Source organism: Salarias fasciatus, chromosome 5 (assembly GCF_902148845.1).
Source record: "Salarias fasciatus chromosome 5, fSalaFa1.1, whole genome shotgun sequence".
Classification (NCBI taxonomy): Eukaryota; Metazoa; Chordata; class Actinopteri; order Blenniiformes; family Blenniidae; genus Salarias; species Salarias fasciatus.
The window spans coordinates 1040494-1055976 of record NC_043749.1 but is presented as its reverse complement, the minus strand read 5'-3'; the positions used below and the strand labels follow the sequence as shown (position 1 = coordinate 1055976).

Genomic DNA, 15483 nt, shown 5'->3' with positions numbered 1-15483 from the left:
AAGCCGCTGTATTATCAGTTTCAACCACTGTGCAGTCAGGCGACTGAACTGCAGCGGCGTCTTTAGGCCAGTTTTAGGGGCTGAAGCCTCAGATCTTCGTCTTCTGTCGCTGCTCTCAGTGAAAACACACTCAAGATAATTCCCCTGATATTTTCTCCATTCTGCTGGTTTAGACTTGATGAAGAGGGCTTATTTAAATATGTTTCCATCGTCACTAGCTAAACACGCTAAACATACTGTTACCGTGCCAACCTATGTTTGCAGTTGTGCTGTCTTTAAGAGATTACCCCCCTCCTTAAACCCCAGTGACGCCCCTGATGAACTGTAACATTTAGCATCCAATTGAAATATATTTCTTTCGACAACAGACTATATTATGTGTTATATATAAAGAAAAAAGTATATTTCAACAACCCCCTTTGCAATATGAAAGAAACAAAGAAATGTGCAACATTTTGCAGAAAAGCACTATGAAGTAAAATGTGCATTTTCAGAACTGAGATTGTCAAATATATCACACAGAAAATTTCTAATTGTCATTCGGTCACAGCTTCCTACCAGTGCACCTCTGTGGGTCAAAGAAGCTGAAGTTAGCTTCTGATTCGGCACTAAAGGGAAAAGTTAAGGGAAAAATGATTTCACAAGTGGAGCAGCTGTTTATCCGTTTTCTGTGCTACATATTTATGAAAAACCACATTTAACGTAATTGAGACAATAAATTTGTCAAACAATCATTATTGAATTTCTACAGCTTTCTTTATATTTCAGTGTGAAAGAAAAGCATATTCAACAGTAATCTTCATAACTAGAACACAGGTCCAGATCGAAAACCACTGTACCCCAACTCCCCAAATCTGGACTAAATTATTCTAAAGATGTTAAACTTTCACTAAAACTTTGTTTCTGATTTGTGAAAACTTCTTTGGATTTGTTAAAATGTAAAATAGAGCAGAGCTGACTGTATTTTCCGCAGCCAGACCGCAGATGGAGAACCACTGGACCTGCACTTCTCAAATCTGACGAATGAAGTGTCATTCAAGAATGATATATCATTCCAAAGCTCAAGAGATTTACAATGTCAACAAACTTCATTTCAATTCCCAAGATTTATGACAATCCAGCCAGATGGCCACAAGAGCCAGCATATTAAATGATGGCTCACGAACCCACGACGTTGCAGTGCAGTAAATGGATCTGGCATCATGGATATATACTGTTAGGTTTTGTTCCGGATGTTGCTGATGTTCGCGGGACTGTTAGTTTTTGCACATGTATTTTAAATTTGGTATAAAACAAATTCTTTGATGTCACAGTGCACTTAAAGTGTTCAGTTGGTGACATTTAGGGCTTTTTGTTTGAGAAACAGTTGAAAAACAACTGTTGCTCGCTGGTGGTTTATGCTGCAGCTGACTTGATCAAATCAGTGTCTTTCATTGCATGTACTGTCTCTTTCCATTTTAAAATGTGTTTGATTATCTTTTCTTGTTTGTTTTATATTCATTCCTCTTTTTGTCATGGTCTCCTTTATAAAACTAAAAAGAGGAATAATATGATTTATTCTTATAGCTGACGTCTTGTCAACTCGTTCTTATTTCTATAGTGTGTGCGTTCATCCATAGCCTACATATTGTGAGGCGGCTTTTCAGACTTCTGACCATAAATACCAGCATGATTAGTTATCTTTTTCAATTCTCTGGAGTGTAAGTCAGTTTTGGCTCCTCATTCAGAGAAGCGCCTGAACCTTTCAACAGTTCACAGTGAAATGATATGGTTTCCCCTCAAACACATTTTTCATGGTGGTATTTCAAGTCAGAGCTCCGGATTGGTCTGGAAGACATGTCAGCTTGTTTTCACTGGATTTATCACCAAACAGGGCACTTCTCCTTTAATTTCACCACTGACATGACAGAGAGGAAACTGCAGCATGACGTATTTCCCCATTTCAGAGGAAAGGCTTCACACTGATATCCTGTGGAAACACAATGATTCTGCTCATGTTGATGCTGGTTTTTCTGCTTCAGAGTGGAGGTAAGGCTCTTCTTATGTGTTTATTATCTCAAAATTTGATGGTATCGAGATACTTTTGACATTTAATTTGAACTGTGAAAGTTGTGGACACTTATATAAGTGTCACATTTATTCCTGCAGTGTCAGTGGAATGTCGCTCTGCAGAGATACTGATCTGTAAACTTTGACGATCATAAACTTCATCTGCTCAAATAGCAATGAGGACCTGAGTCATGTCACTAAGACTCAAGTCGACTAAAGTCTCTGTTTTGATGATTTGTGACTTGACTTGAAGAAAAATGAAAGACTTGACTTGGACTTGGAAGTAAAAGAATTGGGACTTGACTTGACCTGAGTGTTGTTGATTTCTTGATTTCAGTTTTAACAAATATAAAGTAAAATCTTACATTACCGACATGAGCAGGGCTTCATAACAGTGTTCTGATTGAACCAATACCCTGTCAGTCATGCTCTCCCTGCCAAACAAGTGTTTCGTCCTACAGCCAATCAGAGAGGGGCTTCTAGTCCCTCAGCCACTCAGAGTACAGGAAGGAGGGTCAGCGAAGCAGGAAAAGGGACAGGACTCTAATGCTACGTTCACACCGGACGCGTTGCAGGCGTCACGGGCGTCACTGACGCCTCAAAGCTGAAGCGAGTAAAGTGTGGAATTCGGAGCATGTTCAAATTACACACGAAGCTTGCAACGCTCGCGACGCGCGGCAGCTCAGTGGCGGGAGTGGGAGGAGCTTGTGTCCTGTCTTCATGTTGACAATGGCGGGATCGGTGCATAAATCACTTTAGCTCTAAACTCTTCAAATGTATAACTTTGTCGTTTTTTTTTTTTTTTAATTAGCCGACAAAGTGGTCGTTTAGAACCCGATTGTGTCGTTTGTTTGTCCGAATACCAACTGTTTATGATTTTGTTCGGATGAATTCGGCGAAATGTGAGCCAGCCGCAGTGAGCGGCTCCAGCACGGAGGAGTCAGAGAGGCAGGAGAGAAGCAGAGAAGCAGGGAGAGAAGCAGAGCACACACGAACCCTGGACCCGCCACGGGGCCCCCCGCCCGGCACGGCGCGCAGCGCTGTTCCCCCGACCCAGCAGCCCAGCCTCCAGGCCCGGTCGGGCTTTGGTGGCGGGCGACGCGGATCACACCTTCGGCTGCCCCCGCCTCTCCGACCGGCTTCCCGGCGACCCGCAGCAGGACCGAGACGCGCGGTCTCACCCAGCGGTCCTACGGAGCGGGCCCGCTCCGGGCGTCGCACCGAGTCGGCCCCCCGGTGCGGCGCGTCACCCCAGCGGCGGGCCCGCCGGCGAGCCTCCGCCTCTCCCGGGCCCAGTTTGACGAGCTTCTGGCCCACGTCAGCGCTCAGAGTGCTTGTCTGTGATTGGATGACGCTCGGCGTTGACGCTTCCAAAGTTCAATTTTCCCAACTTCAGGCGTTGACGCCTTCAACGCGTGACGCGCATGGCGCGCGTCAGCAACGCTCGAAACGCTCAGAAAGCGACGCTCGAAAAGCGCCTGATGCGCGTTAGGTGCGTTGAAGCTCGTCCACCATAGACTTTGAATGTAAAAGCGACGCCCGTGACGCCTGCAACGCGTCCGGTGTGAACGTAGCATAAGGCTGTGTTCGAAACCGCATACTTACCTACTACTCATACTAACTTATTGAGTATGCAGTGTGTTTACACTGGCAGTATGCGATTTTGAGTATGCGAGAAGTTCCCGGATGCATACTGCATTCGCCAGAAATGTTGAGTATACATCGTGTGTTCACTACTCATACTGAAATTGCCCAAGATGCAACGCGACGGACATTTGAATAAACTTTATTCAGTTCACAATGACTGTTTCTTCATGATGTACATTTAGCAAGCTGAGTATGGTTCTAGATTTAATCTTCCCTCCATTGTTTGTGCTCGTAGGTATGTCATATTACGAGATTTCTGATTGTAATAGTAAAAATAGTAAAAAAACAAAACAAAACAAAAAAAACCCCAAAAAAACCCTTACATCTGAGAACAAGTCTATGTTGAAAGCGACCATGATGTATCGAAGACGGCGAGCCGATCTTTGTTGAAGAGCCGAAAAAACTCTCCGTCGGTAAAGCATCATAATTGGCATAATAAGTGGTCCGTTAAGGCCTCAGTATACTTCCCCGTCGACGTTGTAGCCCTACGACGGGCTCCGTCGGGCTACGTCGGGGCTTGACGTGCGCCTCCCGAAAATTGTAACTTCGCGTCGTTTCGACGCGTGGTGACGTGAACGTCGAGGGCTGTGATTGGTCCGCTTTCGCGTTGTTTATAGAATAAAGTAGAACTCACCCGAAATGCTTTTCTGATCCGAACAGTGCTTCGGGAGAAATTGAGATCCAAAATTGAGCGGCGCACATCCCTATACTGTTAGCAGTGTTAGCACTGTTAGCAGACGGGGCTACGTGTATAGCCGCTCCTCAAATGGCTTTAATCGTCCAAAAGCTCATTAGTTTCACCAATATTTCATCACGGTCTGCTCAGCCTCTCCTCCACCACAGCCCGGTGTCACCAGATATGTCATATATGCAGATATATGTTCGGTAAGTGCACACGTGTCGAGATATCCATGTCTAGATAACTATGTCTATAGATCTATGTGTAGGTAAAGCCGGAGCTACGGAAGCCGCATTGTTGTTGTGACTGCTAGCGGCTTGGCAGAGGAGAGCGTTCCCTTGACGCAGGAGCAAGATATGTTCAGTAGCGGCGTAGGGTTGCCGGCGTAGGAACGCCGTGGCGGCGACGGGGGAGTATACTGAGGCCTTTAATGGGACATCGGTACAAACGGCGATGTTAAGCGAGATATATTGCTGAAAGATTGCCTTCTTGTTTTCAAAGTAAAAGCACAGATTTATCACTGAGGTTTTTTTTGCATGAGAAAGGGAAAGGGGTGGTTTATTTTGGTGAAAATAACCGGAAGTGCGTTGCTCACTGCGGCTGGCTTGAATTTCGCCGAATTCGTCCGAACAAAATCATAAACGGCTGATATTCGGACAAATAAACGACACACTCGGGCTCTAAACCACCACTTTGTCGCCTAATTTAAAAAAAAAATCTCGATGAAGTTATACATTTGATGAGTTTAGAGCTAAAGTGAAATCAGCTTTAGCAGATCAATTTCTGCTCATGGAAGAAGTGCAATGCATTGTGGGTTATTATGTAGTATGCTGTAGTGTAAATGCTTCGCATACTGTTTGATGGGCTGAGTAAGCAGGATGCAGGATGGATAGTATGAGTATGTAAGGATGTAGTAGACAGTATGCGGTTTCGAACACAGCCTAAATTTCTCAACCTTGGTTGGAATTAATTTCTTTCTGTTTTTTTTATTTATTTTTTATTGTTGTTTCAGGAAAAAAAAGACAACACCATTACAAAACAATAATAGAACAAACAGCAGGGGGAAGTTTCATTACTTCAGCAACCTTTACACCAGTTGTTACTATACAAAATCAGGCCTTACTGTGCAAGCGTACGTGAGCCACTTCGACCAAATGTCAGCAAAAATATCAGTTTTACATCTCAGTTTAAATGTGATTCTCTCCATAATGTATATAGTGTAGACAACATCAATCCAGTAATTTATAGTAGGTATGACTTTTTTCAACCATTTTCTTGTCAGGGCTTTCTTGCTTGCTACGAATAAAAGTCGTAATAAAGATTTGTCACCCTTTCTACATACAAGATCTTCTAAGTCGTTAAGGTACATGATTTTGAAGGTGAAACTTATTTTAAACTTAAAAACTGCCTCCAGGACGCCATGGACATGTTTCCAAAATGGAGCCACAGAGGGACAATCCCAAAAGATGTGAAAATGGTTTGCCATCGTATTTCCACAGGACCTCCAACAAGCAGTTTGATTGCAGTACTTAATTTTCTGTGCTGGAGTACAAAAGAAACGAATCAAGTTCTTCCAACTGTATTCCCGCCAGGAAGGAGAGCTTGTTGTTAACCGTTGCTGTCTGCAGGTTCTGTCTCATTCCTCTACTGTTATGGTGATATTGCCCTCTGCTTCCCATCTTGTTTTAATCGCAAGAGTATGGTCTCCCTTTAAATTCTGGAGAGCACAGTATAGTCTAGAAATTAATTTTTTGTAGGTGCCATCATTGCAGGCTTTTTGAAAAATATCCAGAATTTCATCTCCATTCGTCATGTTAGTTTCAAATTTCTTCTTCTTAATAAAGTCTCTAATTTGTAAATACCTAAAATGGTCATGATTTTGCAAATTATAATTGTCCCTGAGGTCCTGGAAGCTTAATAAAATACCTTTTTTTAGAAGTGAGGACTAAGTTGTCAGTCCCTTTGCAGACCACTCTTTGAATCTTGTATCATGTTTACTGGGTAAGAACTCTGGATCATAAGCAAACCATTTCAAGATTGTAGCCCTCCCTCCCAATTGGTACTTTTTAATTATTCCCTTCCACGTCTTTAATGAGCTAGTTATATATGGATTATCAGGGTCTGACAAATGCCTAATTAAAGAAGGGTCTCCTATTAATGTATTAATTGGGAGTCCTCTCCCCATTGTGCTCTCTATCTCTTTGCATCTCGATCTGTAAGTGGGTTTGCACCAACCAATCAATGGTCGTAACTGAGTAGATCTGTAATAGTCCAACAGACATGGCAGGGCCAATCCCCCTCTCTCCTTTGGCAGTTGCAAAAATTTGTATCTCACTCTTGTTTTTTTCCCAGCCCAAATAAATCGTGAGATGGTTTTATCCCACTCTGAGAAGTACTGCTCTGGTTTTTCGATAGGCACGGATTGAAATAAGTATAAAAGTCTTGGTAAGACGTTCATCCTGATTGATTCAATACGTGAACTTATGTTTAGATAAGGAATTAAATTCCATCTGTTAATGTCCGAAATAATTTGTTTTTTCAGAGGGCCATAATTCATTTCTTCTAATTTAGATAAATTGGTAGGTAAAACTATTCCCAGATATTTTATGTATTTCTTATACCAGTCCAGTTGGTACTTTGAACGAAGATACGGAGGGGGGTTGTAGTGAATGTTAGGAACCTGGGTTTTTTTGTTCGTTAAGTCCTGAGTATGACCCATATTCCTCCAGTACCGACATCAGCTCAGGCAGTGAATCTGTTGGGCTCGAGAGACACACAAGGACGTCGTCCGCAAACAAGGCCAGCTTTTGCTCCCCTGCTGCCATTTTTATGCCTTTAATCGTATTGTTCTGCCTTATCCACTGTGCCAGTGGCTCAATAAAGATCACAAATAAAAGCGGACTTAATGGGCAGCCCTGTCTTGAAGATCTCCCAAGCCCAAAAGAATCAGTTAACTCACCATTGATTTTCAATTTTGCTGACGGTTTGTTATATAAAGCTTTTATTGTATTGATAATGACTTTATCAAAACCAAAGTTTTCCATTGCTTTAAATAAGAATTTCCATCGAACCGAGTCAAAGGCTTTTTTTTGCATCTAAGCTTAACATCATGGCCTGTATTTTATTTTGCTTTATATGTCTAATGGCATGTAGAGCTCTTCGAATGTTATCATGTGTCTGACGGGATGAAATAAATCCTGTTTGGTCCAAACTGATTAAACCAGTTATGATTTTTTCAAATCTTTTAGCAATAATTGAAGTAAATAATTTGTAATCAAGGTTCAGAACACTAATTGGTCGACAATTTGAACAGTCAAGTTTGTCTTTCTCCCCTTTAGGGATTACTGAGATAATTGCCTCATTCCATGAATCCAGAATTTCTCCCTTTAACAAAACCCAATTAAATGTTGTAAGTAAAATAGGTAACAGAGTGTCTTTTAGGTTTTTGTACCACTCTGATGTAAAACCGTCAGCTCCAGGGGACTTATTTTTTAATTTGGCTATAGCTGAATAAATTTCCTCTTTTGTTATTTGTGAAGTTAGTCTTTTATTTTGGTCTTCAGTAAGACTTGGTAATTTTAATGATTCAAATAGCATCTCCATTTTGTGGTCATTATCAGTGTGAGGTTGTGAATATAATTTCTTAATGTGGCTGGAAGCATGACCTACTTTGAGTGTTGCTGAAAATGCTTTCTTTGATAGTTGACGCGCTGTGAACAGACTGGAAGTGAGGCAGGCAGTTCTTCAGCCTCACTATAGGGGGCGCTCCTGAGTCCAGACACTCTGAACGCTACAGCTGCAGAGGAAGAAACCAGGACATAAATGACTATAGTTTCCACTGTTTCTGATGGAGGATTATACATTCAGGAACAAACTATGTTCTAAACTGGACTTTCACTTGAAGCAGGAGGTAGAAATTCAAGGGACTTTTTAACAGAATGATCAGGATCTGAACTCTGTTTTTGTTTAATGAAATCTGCATCACGTGGTCTGAACACCAACATTTCCTTCTGCATTTTAATATTTAGTCCTTTCAGATTTTATTCTTGATTTTTTTTTGTTATTCATTATATTAATATCTTTTTTTCTATTCTGTGTGGAGCAACTGTGATGGATTCCACTCTGGGATTAATAAAACAAGACTGCATGATGAGCTAGTGGTGAGCTCACTCACTTCACATGAGAAGTCCCTTGATTCAAATACTGTGTGGAGTTTGCATGTTCTCCCTGGGTCTGTGAGCTTCCTCCCACAGTCCATAAACATGCATGCAAGGTCAATTCTAAATTGTCTAAATCCGTTTATCTATGAAGCCAGATGACACTGATCAACGTGTCAAACTAGGAGCTTGTCTTGTAGACATTAAAGAAAACTGGATGAGTCGTAATGTTCTCCTCCGAAATTCAGACAAAACAGAAGTTATTACATTTGACCCAAAACACCAGAGAGACTGCTGCCAAGACTGATCTTCCCAGGTTTTCAAGCAACATGATCTTTTTTGCATGCAGTGAAAAGTGAATCAAGGGCTGAAAAAGAAAACGTTGCAAAGATAGAAAACCAAGAAATATTACAACTGAGTTGCCTCAGTACATAAGGATTTAAAGTTAGTTAAATATTGCTTGAGATGGACTATATGAAGTACTGCTTCAAAAATAAAGACGTTACAAGTAGTTCAACATTTATTTATAGAGGAGTAACCCCTTGAGATGCATCATCTCGTTTTCAAGGGGTTCCTCTGAATGAAATGACAATTAACATAAGGAACATGGCATAAAAAAGGGCCAACCATAATAGTCATAATACAATGAATTGACAAGAGAACTAAACAAAACCAAAAATACAAAACACAACAATAACCACGCACACACACATACACACACACACACACACACAGCTGTCGTGAATCAACCAACCTCCCAGCCACTGCCACCACCGCATCATGCACAAAGTAAGACATATGGAACCATCAGACTCCATTATATTACAAATGTGTCTGTTTTTGGCATATAATACAGTTTTCAGCATAACATTGGTTTAAAAAAAAATAAATAAATAAATAAAAAAAATAAAAATAAAATAGATGGTAAAACACAGATATGTAAGAATATAAGGAAAAAAAAAAACACACACACACACAAAACAAGCACAACAGGATTAAGTAACAAAAGCATCAGTGCATACTAAATGAATAAGTAAGTAAAGCTAAATAGAACGGGGTTTATTGTGAGCTGGGCAGAGGATCCACAGCTGCAGGCCTCCCCCCTGCCCAATGAGCAAAGGGTGACCAAGGGGAATGAAGTACCCAGAACCCTCCCCAAACCTGAGAGGGTTGACTGGGGAAGTGAGGACTTGTAGAGTAGTGTAGCCAAGCCTCTGCACTCCCCTTGAAGTGTGGAGACAATCAAGATATATTATAAACATGAACAGACATTCCGAAGAAATGAGAAAACAGAATTTCGAAACATTTGAATTGAGTTTATTGAGCGAATATGTTTGGGAAGGTTATTCCAGTCATGAGGAGCTTTTACGCTGAAAGCTAGTTTTCCAATTTCTAATCTGGTTCTAGGTACATTCAGATAAATTTGGTCATGATGAAGCTGAAACATTACTAATATTGATTAAAATCAGACCACGGCTCAGAAATGTTTTGAAAACCTGGCAGAGTAAATACATGTGATATAAAATAGAAAGACAGATTAAATATTTGTTGAAACACTGCATGAAAATGAGTTTACTTGACTTGGACTTGACTTGACTGATGACTTGAGCAAAGAAAAAAGTGACTTGGGACTTACTTGACGTTCACGTTTGTGACTTGATCTCATTCCTGACAAATACACGATATTCGTGAGAAGACGGTTATCAGGTCACTCATTGAGCAGCAGGTTATTTCTGGTTTGGGGGAAGGCGTCTCATCCAGTCTCATTACATGTGTGTTGACATTATTCAACCTCACATTTCAGGCATAAACTGAGTTCAGTGATGGGTGATAAACTAATGATTTGATTTGGATCAAGTTGATTTTTGTTAAAGAGTGAATTTAATAAAGGAGAATTTTCTTCTCCAGGAAAGTGAGATAAAGGATGACATTAAAAGTGAGTTTGTGGTTGTTTGAAACATGAAAATAATTTAAACTGATGCCAGTAAATTCAGCTATTTGTTTTCAGTGGAATTGTTGAAGCATTTCAATGTGAAATTTAACTTAATAACTTCAGTCACAACTTTGATGACTTGAACTAATTTCAGTTAATGGATTAGATTAACAGAGTTGAGTTTTTTTTTCTTTTTCAACATAAAATATTTTACCTTTCTTAGAACCTCATGTGACATTTTCCTGGGTTTTTTTTCTTTTTTTTCCATCAGGCATCAGAGGAGGCATCTCTTACTGTGATCTCTATCAGAGACCTGGAGATGATGTCTTGTTACCCTGTCTTCAGGTGTCATTAACTGAGACCAGATGTTCAGATATTCACTGGTTTTACAACAAAGATTCAGGAAGAACTTTTCTTGATGTTGATGATGGAGAAGTTGAGAAGAGCTCACCCCGAGCTGCCAGACTGAGTCTGCACACCAACTGCTCTCTGATCATCAATAACATCACAGCTGAGGACGCTGGTCAGTACACCTGTCGATATTTGAAGGACTCTACCTGGGACACACAGGTGTTTCTCAACATTTTGACAAGTGAGTTTTTTAACAGAAGAGTTATTTTCCTGACAGAAATTTGATTGTAAATCCTTGCTGATCGTAAAGCCACAGAAAAAATAACAGTTTGATGTTTCTACTGCAGATAGATGTCCCACTTTCTGCTCTGTTAACAGATATTACTTGTTATCTTCTAGTTTCACCGTCATCTACAGACACAGATCCAAATAGAGACGGAGACGTGACATTAAGTTGCTCCCTGTTCAAATTTGGAGGACGGTGTGAACCCAGGAGTGTCCGCTGGGTGGATGAGATGGGAGCTGAGCTGGTTGGTGAAGGTGATGGTTTCAGGTATGGAGGACAGACAAACTGTGTTTCTTATCTGACTGTGAAGAATCAGGCTGAACACAGCAGAAGATACACCTGCCAGTATGTTGATGAAACAGGTGTGAAGATCCAGGCTCTCTACTCAGCTGCGTCCTCAGGTACAGTAACACACACTGCATGTTCAGTCCCAAATGGAAACTTAAGATGAGCTTAAAGAATCAACTTTACTTCATGAAACACTTATTTTACTTTGATTAATCATTCTTCACCTGATGCTGGATCCAGTCCGTGATGAACCCTTCATCTTCATCGTCGGGGGCGTGGTCGGGCTGTTGGTGTTGATCCTGGTCATTACAGTTATTCTACTGAAATGCAGAAAACAAGTGAAAGCGACAAAAGGTCAGTAGTACTGAACAAATGCAGCTGTTAAGTCAAAGGTAAAGTTGATTTCTACTCAACAACACTCTGTTTTTTAATGTCACTCACTTTTATTAGAAATGTGCCTATAATCATACACTGATTCAGTGAATGCCTCCCTCGTTTCATTTCTGCTTCTGCTAAAGTTTTCTGTATTCACAGTCTTCATTTTTCTTTCAGAAGGATGATTTTATTCTTGCTGCTCAGCATTTCTAGTGAACGCTACATTTGATTTCTTCCTCTGGTGTTCTTTCTGTTAGAGCTCTGAATAATGCAGTATAATGTAACGAGTTTCTCTGAAACTGATGTCACTCCTGAAATTAGTAACTCATTGTTACTTAAAGGTGCTGTAGGCAGGATTTTGCTAGTCGATGCTAATTTTTCAGTTTTCTTTGGATTAAATGTTAGAGTACCCACTGATAATCCTTTAGGAGTGTAGCATAACTGCACTACCGCGAGGGCGCAGCGTTTCCATCTGTCTCTGTTCTGAGCTGAAAAGGAATCTCAACAGCTCCAGGTATCTTTGACCAATCAGAAGAGCCCCTGAGGCTCTAACCGTGATTGGTCGAGGGGTGTTCGTCGCATGTTCTTGTGGGAGGGGCTTAACTTGCGTAAGGGCGTGATGTCAGAGAAAACAGGACAGGATTGGCTGTGCTGGGTTTCAAATCGCCATCTTCGATGGGTCAAATCGCCATCTTGCTTAGGTAACCCTAAGCAAGATGGCGGAGATGCGGAATCCTGCCTACAGCACCTTTAAGTTTTAGTGGCAGCAGTGAAAGCTGCTGCAGACCTGCTCACTGTCAGCTGGATGTGAACCAGGGTTTCAAACTGATTCTGTTTCACTTTACGTCACTTCAGAGGCCGTAAACAGCCGAACCTGGTCTCAGTGGAGCCAGACCAGAAAACGAATATGAAAGAAATAATAGCTGTCATATATAAATAATACAGAACAGCTTCAGCATTCTCCTTTTGTTCAAGTGTTCTTCTTACTGCAGTGTTGAAAATGTATGAAAATAATGCTTAAACTACAGTTACATTATGTTTTCCTGTGACTGTACTGAAGAATAAAGCATGAAATATCACTCTTTTTTCCAGATGCTCCAAAACTGGCCAATATTCCAGTAAGTAGTTCCTGAATAGAACTGATAACTTCACAAAAGCTCCACACAGGCAGCCACTTCCTGTGCTTTGTTAAACTGAAATTCAAGCACTTGTCAGTGATTTTTGCCCCAATTATTACAATCTGAAAGAAGCTTCAAATGAGCCCATTTGAATAAAGCCCAAACACATTTTGATCAATTGCTTCTCTCTTTATGCGAGCATATAAAACTTTGTGTATTAAACACACACTGTCAAAGCTCTACAATGACATTTCTCATTTGAAGTTCAGTTCACTGTATTCATTTCACTTGTGTTCTGTTATTTATTAGATTTTATTTTCATGTTTGGCAACATCTAACAGACTCTCCGCAGGGCGGGTGTCAGCAGCAGTGTGAGGTGTTTCCCAATAACCAATGAGAACCATCAAAGGTTACATTTTTCATGAACTCCTGTGTTTTCCAGGAAGAGGCCGATGTGACCTATGCCACAGTAAACGAGCATCACACCAGTGACCATAAAGATGCAAGTAGCTTCATTTGACACTATTTGTCACTCTGAGGTTCTAATATTGTGTCATGATTTTTTTGGAGAGAATTAATTATTGTGCCGTTTGTTTTTTTTAAACGTGTGTGTTCACACTCAGGATGAGACAGAGATCAGTCTGACCTACGCCACTGTGAGCCTCACGAATCAAAAGGTCCATCAGAAGAAGAAGGTCAGTCCCTCTGTTTAAAACACTGACCTTAAGAGAGAAATCAGAGCTCCTCTTATCCTTTATCAAAGAGTGACGTTATTGCTCTTGTCTGTGTCGCTCAGGTCAAAGTTGAGGAAAAGGTGGAAGAAGTGACTTATTCTGCTGTCAGGACTCGGTGAAGACCAAACTGAAAGCTCCCAGAATGCCTCGGGGTCAGACTGTCGTCACTCATGAAGGAGCAGTCAGCAGTCTTTACTGATTATTGATAAAGTAATTTGGTACTTCATCGACAGCCTGGGTAAAACAAGCTCCCTCCACCGGACGACCAGCAGCCGCACACTGTGCCCAGCGCCGGACGCCCCGAGGCGCCAGCTGCTGGAGACGAGCACAGCGTCACCAGAAGACACAACCGCCGCTGCTGGACGCCGCAGCTGATCCTGAAGATGAAGATGATGAGCACAGGAACACTTACTGCTGCGACCACACCGAGGTCCCCCACACGACAGAGACGTCCTCCTCCACGCTTGAAGGACACTTGAACAATTGAACTTGAGACGCTGTCGTCTGAGTTCCAAAACGGAAAATTCAGTGTGTTGATTTCACAGAATTTTTACAGAATTTCCCAGTTTGGGATCAATAAAGTACTACTCTGCTCTGCTCTACTCTACTCTACTCTACTCTACTCTTCACTGGTGGTGGACTTCAACCACAAAAAAAGAAGAAGAAGAAGAAGAAGAAGTGTTTGAAGTGATTTTTCTGTTTCAGACCAATTTACGATGTTCTGTTTTTTTTTTTTTGTTTGTTTGTTTTTTTCTCAGTTTTGAAATGTTTAGTTCAGGGGCGCTGCTGGGTTTTCAGTTCAGGTGGGCTCAGCCCCCAGGAGAGGCACAGGATGTGAGCGAACACAGAGCACGAGCGTAAAACTCCACAAACAGCTAAGAAAAACTGAGAAATTATTCATTGTTATTGTAGTTTGTTTTGACACAGGACAACTACAGTAAAGGTTTGCAGAGTAACAGTGTGTTTACCGCTGCAGTCTTTACCCCCAGTCAATAGCAAGACAGAGTTTGGGAGTCTGTGAAAAAAAAATCTCAAATTAAAATGATAATAAATTAATAAGCTGGCTGAATCAGTAAAAGAAAAAAGGGTGTAAGACTAGTTACATATATTTACTGGATGGCTGTTATGTTTGTCAGTTTCCTGTCGATGATTCAAAGAAGTGACAATAAGTGTTGAACCACTTCAGAAAGTTTTGAACTAGTTTTCTAATAAACCAGGTTCATCCGGACTGAGTCAGTGCTCATATTGTTTGTAGAAACTTGAAGATGAAGGAAACACTCTGGTATGAATCTTCAGAACTTCATGCTTTATTAGCAGCTGCTGCACATAACATCTCACTGCTCGCAGGAGATTAGTGTGAAGCTAGTGCTTCTCCACTCCTCAACTTCATCTGCTTCTTTCTGTGTGAGGAGAGAGCCATTTTTCCGCCACCCAGTTTCCAGTCCAAACACAGCAAAACGCGGCTATCGCATTCTCAAAAACCAGCCCAAAGTCGACCCAGTAGAGTTGCACTCTCCCTCCTGTCAAAGCAGGAACAGCCAGCTGAGTTCTCCGTGTCGTAATGTCGGCGATGAGGAAGCGGCGGTCAGCCAACGCAGTGAGATACGGTGAAATTTCAGGCCCAATCTGTTCTCAAATTGACTTGTGTGCCTGAATACCACACACGTTACCATCGCCATTAAAATAAGACGTGTTTCATTCGCTAATCCACCAGTATTCTGCGTGTTGTTAGCTGCACGGTTGGCAACACTTTTAGCCTACAGGAAGTGTGACATTTCGAAACTGTCCTAAATAAAGAAAATGGAAAGCACCATCAGAGTTTCTGCATCAGTCTATAAATACACTGCATCTGCGGGCTTCTGCTGA

General features: G+C 41.3%; 1 protein-coding gene across 3 annotated transcripts; it reads left to right on the top strand.

Moving 5' to 3' along the window:
* Window positions 1-1472: 1472 nt before the first annotated feature.
* LOC115388769 (uncharacterized) lies at window positions 1473-15483 on the top strand. Of its 3 annotated transcripts, XM_030092035.1 has the most exons (9): window positions 1473-2028; window positions 10737-11057; window positions 11216-11503; window positions 11631-11744; window positions 12858-12883; window positions 13326-13385; window positions 13507-13578; window positions 13680-13769; window positions 13851-15483. In XM_030092035.1, exons 1-8 carry the CDS (start codon window positions 1983-1985, stop codon window positions 13734-13736), a joined length of 984 nt encoding a protein of 327 aa, XP_029947895.1. In that variant the 5' UTR covers window positions 1473-1982; the 3' UTR covers window positions 13737-13769; window positions 13851-15483. The 3 variants fall into 3 exon arrangements, with proteins under 3 accessions (XP_029947895.1, XP_029947894.1, XP_029947896.1); XM_030092034.1 differs by having other exon boundaries at window positions 13680-15483; XM_030092036.1 differs by lacking the exons at window positions 1473-2028; window positions 10737-11057 and having other exon boundaries at window positions 11226-11369; window positions 11465-11503; window positions 13680-15482.

Coding starts and splice junctions, on each gene's coding strand:
- LOC115388769 (XM_030092035.1), top strand. CDS start 1,983: ATGATTCTGCTCATGTTGATGCTGGTTTTTCTGCTTCAGAGTGGAG. Junction 11,504..11,630: donor CTACTCAGCTGCGTCCTCAG/GTACAGTAACAC, acceptor TGCTGGATCCAG/TCCGTGATGAACCCTTCATC. Junction 13,386..13,506: donor ACACCAGTGACCATAAAGAT/GCAAGTAGCTTC, acceptor GTTCACACTCAG/GATGAGACAGAGATCAGTCT.